Here is an 8,901-nt window from a genome sequence, read left to right as displayed (position 1 = left end):
GAGGTTTTCTATTTTCAGTAACACTGGGGCAAAGACTCAGAATCCAGAAGGTTAACTGGTGCTACAAACAGTAATTGAAAGGACAAAAATGGAAGAAAGTAATTGTCATTCTCCAGTTGTTTCAATTTCCCTAAAATACTGATATGTTTGAATCTTTTCTTTTAAGGATGAAACAATTTAGCACACAACAAATATCTCAAAAAGGGCACAACTGGACCACAAAGCACTGGTGGAAAAGCTTAATCTATTTCCCAATTTTTTTTCATTAGGGTATAAAAGCAATTTTGAAAACCCTCCATTCCACAAAGTTACTTTTCTCCTTAATGTTAACACTCACCCCAATGGAATATAATTTGAGTAGTGTGTGTTGTTATGCACAATGATTATGATTCAAATAAAAATATACATGGTACATTCTAGGGGTTTTGTGGAAACCGCTGTGAAACAAAGTATTTGAAATAAATATAAAATACAAAAATAAAAAAAAACCAGGTTTTTTTTCCTCCAAATTCCTGGTTTAATAAGGATGTGTTTATTTTGAGAAAAAACGGTCCCAAACATCAGGCTGTTCACAAAAATAACCCACAGTATCAACTTTAGAAAACAAATCTTAAGACTATTACACTAATTATTTACCTAGAGGATGCATTTGACATGCCAACTCTCATTCACAAAAATACATTGTTACATTTGTGTTGAACAGCCCCACATAGCACTCTTATATGGGGTATAACACATACCTCTAACTCAAAGCTGCTCTCGGGTGCTACTCAACTAATGCGATTGCCTTTGCAGTTAGGGAAGCAACTACTGAACTCATATATGAATGAAAAGAACTGTACTCCCTACATAACAAGAGATTATTTTGGAGACAGTTGATAAAAACCATACATCCTTTTTATTGTTAAGTCATAAAGAGGTATCAAAATTAAAAGCAAAAATTACAGGATAAGACTTAACACAACTACTAGGAGCATCAAAGGAAGTGAAAATGGGACTAGGCGCAGGGCAATATGAATTAATGAACATGGGAGGGACAAGATAGGGAGAACAGTGAGCATGTGCTGAAGGTACTAGGGAGAGGATCTGGTGAAAATTTTGATCTCAGACAAGCGCCTAGATAAAGAAATAATGGGACAACATTTCTAAACCCCACTATGTGCTTAAGAGTCATCCTCGCCATTGGCGCTGTCTCTGTCATCCTCTCCTTCCTCAGCCTCTTTTTCATCATCCTTGATCAACTCCAGCTGTGAGAAACAGACACAAATAGGATGGAGTTAGAGGCACTCCATGTGTCCCTGATCCCCCCTCCACCACCTTTTTCTTTCCTTTCCCGTGGTTTTCACCTGGTCATCCCCCCGATCTTCATTATCATCATCATCCAGTAGGTCCCCCTCCTCAGCAGAGTCCTCTGCACCCCCCTCGGACTCCATCTTCACATTAGTCTCATCTTTCTTCAGGGAGCTGGTGGTCTGCTCCTCTTCTGTCTTATCATTCTTCATCTCTACTGGGGATGAGAAGGACAAGTCTGTCCAGGGATATTAATGTCCATAGGGTATAAACAATGCCCACAAAACTGCACCACAAGTCTAATTCCTCCCACATAAATGCCCTTCCCAATTCAAACTCCCCAAGTTTCACATTCAATTGCTTTATACCCACGATTCCAACATATACTTTCAATTACCTTAGGTAACTAACCCAACTCTACACCCCCCAAAAAGTAGCAGTACCATTTACCTGCTTGTTTGCTCTGTTCCTTTTCAATTTTTTCCAGGCTTTCCAGTAGATAATCCACTTTCTGTTTTATCTGGGTCAATTCCTTCTTAATGGCCTGAAGGTCATCTCCTTTCACTTTTAAAATAAATAAAACCTTAGATGAGAATCAAATGTAACAGAACCTACAAGTTAACAAAAACATTCCTACCATACTATACACTAGTAGCCAACAGGAAATCCCTAGGGAGAAATGGTATTAGTATCAGATTGTCTCAGTAATTAGGACCCTTCAATCTTGTAACCGATAAAGGAAAACACAATCTAATGTGCTTACTCCATTACCAGTAGCATTCTGACTTTTGTGGACCTGCTAAAGACTTCAATTCCTTTTTATTATATATATTTTTTTCAATTCCTTTTTAAAGCACTTTCTCTGTACAGTTTTACTGACATACATTACACAAATTTAACAGGTGCCTCAACTGCCTGAAGTATTCAAATTACCAGGGTCTTAAGGACAAAAGGCAATCTAGAGTTGGTCCCCTTAATCATTATATTCTCTTCTTTTATTATGCAAAGGCTTTTGTACAAAAAGTGAAATTATTAGCAGCATTAATTTCATTATTTCAACATAGAATAAATACCATGAAGCTGCGATAATACATACACTTTGCAGACTTGGAAGAAGATCCTCGCTGTCCACTCTTAGAATTGAAGCCACTTTTGCCCCTTCGTGATGTGTTTCCTGATACACGTTGGCGTTTTGAGGGCACTACAGCCCGAGCAATAGGAGGAGGAGGAGGAACACGTGCTGGGTAACTGTACATCCTATTGGATAAGAAGAAAACAGAATTCCTTCACAACTAAATTAAGTCAGCAAGACCAAACAACTGTTAACTTATAAAATAACAAATTAGCCCAGCCATTGTACTGTTTGAGCGTTGACCTATGAATCAGAGGTCACAGTTCGATTCCTGGTTCAGGGGCACATGCCCAGGTTGTGGACTCAGTCCCTCTGATCAGGAGGCAGCCGATCAATGGTTCTCTCTCATCACTGATGTTACTATCTCTCTCTCCCTTCCTCTCTGAAATCAATAAAAATATATTTAAAAAAAATAAAATTAATGTATAGTCTCTCAATCACATCTTTAAACACACACACACGTAACACACACACACTCTCCTCCTAGTAACTATAATATAATCAGGTCCACTCAAGAAAGATACAACCAACAAAGGGGATCTGAGCAAATGTAAACTTCCTTCTTATTTAAAATGTCACCTTAGGTGACACAAAAGAGCCATCTCTTAGCTTTTCCAAGTAGCCCAGAATCCTCTTGCTCTCTTAATCACATGCCTTTCCAAGCAGGTGCAGCATTGCTCAGGAATATTTTTAAAAAATGAAGAAAGGGGGGGAGGCAAGATAACTCCTGCCCTAGCTGGTTTGGCTCAGTGGATAGAGTGCCAGCTTCTGGTCTGAAGGGTCCCAGGTTTGATTACGGTCAAGGGCATATACCTTGGTTATGGGCTCATTTCTCAGTAGGGGGCGAGCAGGAGGCAGCTGATCAATGATTCTCTCTCATTATTGATGTTTCTCTCTCTCCCTGTCCTTTCCTTTCTGAAATCAGTAATTTTTAAAAAGATAACTCTTCTAACCCCAATAAAATTGAGTTAATCCAAAATCTAAAACTTTGTGAGCCTAGAACAAAATGAGGGCTCAAGTATTAGTTTAAGGAATAGATGATGGTTAGCTTCTTTCACCCATCTTGCAATTCAATGGAAACTCTCCCACCACTGTATAAACTATTTTTCTTCACCTTTTATCAATACACCTTGCTGGAAAAGATATATAGAGTAAGAATCAACAAAAAAATTGCCTGACCTCTTCATGTAACCTTTATCATATAATCCTAGTCATCAAAGAGAAAATCTCAACTATACTTGACACTTCTCTCCCACAAAGCATCTACTTATGTAACTTTAACCCAATAGTAGTAAATCTCATCAAAACCTCCCATTTCTTTTTTTTTAGAAATATATTTTATTAATTTTTTACATAGAGGAAGAGAGAAGGAGAGTTAGAAATATCGATGGGAGAGAAACATGGATCACTGCTTCCTGCACACCTCTTACTGGGGATGTGCCCGCAACCAAGGTACATTCCCTTGACCGGAATCGAACCTGGGACCTTTCAGTCCGCAGGGTGACGCTCTATCCAATGAGCCAAACCGGTTAGGGCAAAACCTCCCATTTCAACAATTACAATGGTAACTACTTGCACCTTTCCTCCCCTCCAGTTCCTCTTTTCTAGCCATGGGGCTGTTTCTAAGATATAAGGATAGAGGATAAAATTCCTTCATGTGCCATACAAAGCCATTTACAATCCTCGTTCTTCCCAACTACAGCTGGCTTCTTCCCCCAAATACCCAGATATACTCACAACTCTGCATCTTTATTAAAGTGAAACCTTCTCACCCTATCTACCTAAATGCCTCCTACCTATTATCAAAGGCAGGTTCAAATACAGCCCTTTGTGAAACTAAATGGGGCTCTTTGAATCTTAACAGGGAAGCTTATAGCTACCCAAAGGGCAAGACAATTCATCTTTCTATGAAACAATCCTCTACAATGCAGGACACACAGTAGCCCCTATTAATTTCACAGCACTTTCTTCACTGTATACGATATTGCTTGTCATACAAGTGTCCTATTTAATCTATGAGTTGATGTATTTCATTCCCTTTCTAATCACGGTATGGTGGCATATTTACTTATCTAGAGGCCCGGTACATGAAATTCATGCACTCACGCGCGGTGTGTGTGTGTAGATCCCCTCAGTGCCGCTTGCACCCTCTTGCAGTCCAGGAGCCCCCAGGGGATGTCCAACTGATGGCAGGGAGCAGGCCTAAGCCGTCAGTTGGACATCCTTAGCGCTGAGGAGGCAGGAGAGGCTCCTGCCACCACCACTGCGCCCACCAGCCATGAGCCCAGGGCTTCTGGCTGAGTGGCGCTCCTCTGTGGGAGCACACTGACCACAAGGGAGCAGCTCCTGCATTGAGTCCCAATCTCACTCAGTCCCAATCGGCCGGACCCCAGGAGCAAGCTAACCTACTGGTCGAAACGTCTACCCCCTGGTGGTCAGTGCAAGTCAAGGCGAGCGGTTGAGCAGCCTTAGCATATCATTAGCATATTACACTTTGATTGGTTGAACGGCCGACCAGACAACTGGACACTTAGCATATTAGGCTTTTATTATATAGGATACTATATTGCCTAATATTATATGGCTTCTAATGATCAGTAATTTCAAAAGTGCATAATGAAAATTAATGTAAAGAATATTTTAAATAAATTACAGAAATTTAAGAATCTGAAAAGAAACGACTGCGAAGTATTTCAATGGAACTGTTCACACAAGAAGACCTCTATAAAGAACTGCTACAGCAACAATTTTTCTAGAAGCAAAAAAATTCTGAACAGGACACAAATGAAACTGGATCTTTGTCAGGACCTTCTAGGTTTATTAGACCCTCAACATCAACAAATAATGTTTTGCACACAAGGGTGACTTATACAACTTCCCTTGTTTTATACATAGATTCCCATAAATACTCATCCTAAAAGAAAAGGCTATTTTGGGCTTATATTCCTACTACAAAAAAAGTATGTTTGTTAACAAATCTTTGGATAATTATAAACTATGTATGATCATGAGTTTATAGTGTATTTGGAACAGTTATAGTGTATCTGAATGTCAGATATTAATTTATTTAAAATGGTAGTTTCACATAGACAATTTCTGTTGAATTCATAAGAACTTTCACACCTGTAACATCAGCAATGGCCTTAGGAACAACTAGAATCCAAAATTCCACAAGAACAAGATGGCAAAGCAAAAACTTGCATTAAAAAGTCTTCCAAAGTAGATAATCTTTAATGATTTCAGGTTAACAGTTCTTAACACACACTGAAAATCAGTAACCTTACTGGACTAACAGGCAGCAGCATTAAGGACACAGAATCCAAATCTGTGTTGTCTCCTGCTCAGAAGACAGCATATTAAAATGTCAGAGATTCAGGTAAGTTTTATTGTTTAATTATCCTCTCCAGTTTTAAAGGTATTTATTTACAATCATTGGGACTTGCTAATTAACACCCATTAATATCAAAGCAAATATACAAATGCATGTGATCGGGAATCGAACTGTGACCTCCTGGTCGACGCTCAACCACTGAGCCACAGTGACCAGGCTGCACCTTCTTATAATAAAGAATCCAACATAGTTGGTTTAGGATAACAAATATCTTAACCTTACAAATAAAGTAACTTCAGAAGAACTTCTGAGTAAAAGAAAACACCATTTTCCTGAGTAGTTTTTTCCATTCTTCACTAAGCCTGTTCATTTTCCCATTACAGAACTCAGTACCATACTTGACCAACTCTTTAGTGGCTATCACTTGCTTATTCCATTAGTCTTCAGATTAGAATGGAAGGGGGAAGACATTACTGACACACCATATAATCGAGCAATACATTAAAGAGTAACTAAAGGTATTCTCTTGCCTCTTTAAAAACAAAGAGGCCAACAGTGTGTTGCCATCCATTTTTAGGACTAAATAACAATGGTAAGAAATTTGAAGATATTTCTGCAAACATCTAAATTTCTTCACTGTCCCTTGCTGTCTATATCTTTTTTATTAAGTTTTACAAAATTCCTCACTTAAAACTGTTTCCAAACACGCAGGATTGTCCCAAAAAAATGTATACACACTTTAACAACTGATAGGTCAATTGATGCTGCTTCTTTGCAGATTTAACCCATTGGAATAATTCAAAGTGTATATACATTTTGGAGGAACACCCTGTATTTACACTGTGAAATGATAGGGATGTTCAAAGTTTTGCTACCTTACCAAGACAACTAAAGTAAAACTTCAGAAGACTATTTTCATAAAGATAGGGTTACACTGTCTGAATTTTATACATACAACTAGAACCCCAATGCACGAAATTCGTGCAAGAGTAGGCCTTCCTTCCCCTGGCTACCTCACAGCCCCAGCTTCATTTGGAAGGTCCTCCAGAAGGACATCTGGTTTTAATTAGCATATTATGCTTTTAGTATTATAGATTTGAAAAAGAGTTTCTTACTTAGAGTTCATAATACCTCAGAAATTATATTCATAAAACGTGTATTAAAATTTTTCTAAGAGGTGTCATGACAAAGAAATAGGTAATAGTCACAGAATTAAAACTACTTCCTTGTTCCATGTTAGCAATGATTCTCAACCCTCCCAGAACATTGGAATTCCTTGGGAGCTTTAAAAAACATACACCAATAAAGAGTCTACCTAACCCAGCTGTATAAAAACCACTACAGGTGTACTTGGGCATGTGTATTTTTTAAATGTGGCCAAGAGATTCCTATGTGTGGGATGGTAGTGGATAAAGAGTAACTGCTTCAGACAAATCCAGTTATTCACAAAATTTCAGGACCTTTAAGTCACTCTATCTGTGACCAAGTTTTCCCAGATCTGTTCTCCCAACTAAGGTCTGCCATTTTTATAATTTTAGTATTTTTGAAGTAGAAAAATATGTGTTTAAACAAAAAAATCTGAAATCTCTGAAGACAAATGAAATAATGAACGAGATTCAAATCATACAACCTTATGGCATTTGAGGATTTTTACGATGTAGATTCAAAACAATTTTTCCAGTCTTATTCCTTTGGCCTTTTAATACTTAGCTACCATAGTCTACGTGATATTTCTCAAACACAAAGGCAAAACTTACACTTATTTATCAAGTCCAATGGATAAGTATGGTCAAATACTACCATATAATGCATAACTTAAAAAGTACCAAACTAAATATACCTAACTAGAGGCCCAGTACATGAAATTCATGCACGGGGGTGGGGGTGGAGGGTCCCCTTAGCCTGGCCTGCAGCCTATCCAATCCGGGATCCCTCTCATAATCCAGAACCACTGACTCCTAACCGCTTACGGGCCTGCCTGATCCCCCTAACTGCCTAACTGCTCTCCCCGGCCGGCCTGATCCCCCTAACTGCCCTACCCTGCTGGCCTCATCCCCCTAACTGCCTATCTGCTCTCCCTTCCTCTCCACGGCCTTCAGACCCCTGCCACAGGCATGCTAAGTGCTCTCAGCCACAGCCCCGCCCTAATCCTGATTGGTTGTTATGTGATGGTGTTACAGCCAATTTGCATATTCCTCTATTTTTAGTATAGCTGTTTCCTTAATAATTCCTGAAGATTATCTGAATGCCAATATAATACCAATACTTTCTGCATATCATGCCACTCCCCAATAATTAATTCCTATTATCAGCTGGAGGTGGAAGAGGGCATAGAGGAGATAAAAGGTGATGGAAAAAATAGAACAAAATAAAATTTAAAAATAAAAGCTATCCATAATCTATCCCTACCCACACATCTTTCAATTTTATTTCTTAGGAATCTCCAAAAAATATTAATGCTATTCTGAAGGCACAAGAAGAAATCATTATTCCAACCTCCTTATCTTTCATTCATTCATTCATTCATTTTTAATTGATTTCAGAGAGAGGACGAAAGAGGGAGAGAAACATCAATGATGAGATATAATCATCGATTGGTCGCCTCCACTGGGGATCCAGCCCGCAGCCCAGGCATGTGCCCTGACTGGGAATCAAAGGATGACCTCCTGGTTCATGGTTTGACGCTCAACCCTGGCAACAATGGCCATGCCAACCCCCTTACCTATTAGAACTATATCACCATGATTACTAATCTATAATATAAATCTTAACACTCTAACATTAACTCTCAAAGCAATTTGTATTGTTAATTCATTATATATACTGATTATAGCCTATTTTGTATTAGTTGGTTTGCTTAAAGTTAACTGTACAATAAAGTTAGGAATCATTTTTTAAATTTTACTGTAATCCCATACAATGCAAAGCCAAGTGGCAAGTATGCCATAGGGAAATAATGAAGAAACATATAACTGCTATTTAAGTCTCATTTCATCATTAGTTAAGTCAGAAAGTCCTTTTATTTGGCATACAAATTAAAACAAAAAGAAAACTGACGTGTTTCAAGAAAAAACCTTAGTCTAGAAAATATTGGACATGTCCCAATATGCCCTAAAGATATATAAACTGATTCTTTGAAATCAATAGA

The 8,901-nt window shown here is 38.4% G+C and overlaps 1 protein-coding gene across 19 annotated transcripts in view; it reads right to left on the bottom strand.

The window, feature by feature from the left end:
• Nucleotides 1-875: 875 nt before the first annotated feature.
• The window catches only part of HNRNPC (heterogeneous nuclear ribonucleoprotein C), a 49,110-nt gene continuing 41,084 nt past the window's right edge, over nt 876-8,901 (bottom strand). For 9 of the 19 annotated variants that reach the window (XM_079768637.1, XM_079768638.1, XM_079768640.1 and 6 more), the window contains 4 exons: nt 2,387-2,574; nt 1,741-1,854; nt 1,347-1,528; nt 876-1,247 (listed from right to left, as the gene is read on the bottom strand). In XM_079768637.1, the coding sequence (XP_079624763.1) occupies nt 1,164-1,247; nt 1,347-1,528; nt 1,741-1,854; nt 2,387-2,574 (568 nt within the window). In that variant the 3' untranslated portion in view covers nt 876-1,163. The remainder of the gene's footprint in view (nt 1,248-1,346; nt 1,529-1,740; nt 1,855-2,386; nt 2,575-8,901) is intronic. The other 10 variants (XM_079768627.1, XM_079768631.1, XM_079768634.1 and 7 more) reach the window with 5 other exon arrangements.

Source organism: Cnephaeus nilssonii (assembly GCF_951640355.1).
Source record: "Cnephaeus nilssonii genome assembly, chromosome: 4".
In the NCBI taxonomy this organism is placed as follows: domain Eukaryota; kingdom Metazoa; phylum Chordata; class Mammalia; order Chiroptera; family Vespertilionidae; genus Cnephaeus; species Cnephaeus nilssonii.
Note: the sequence above shows the minus strand (reverse complement) of the source record. Positions and strands in the feature narration are given on the sequence as shown.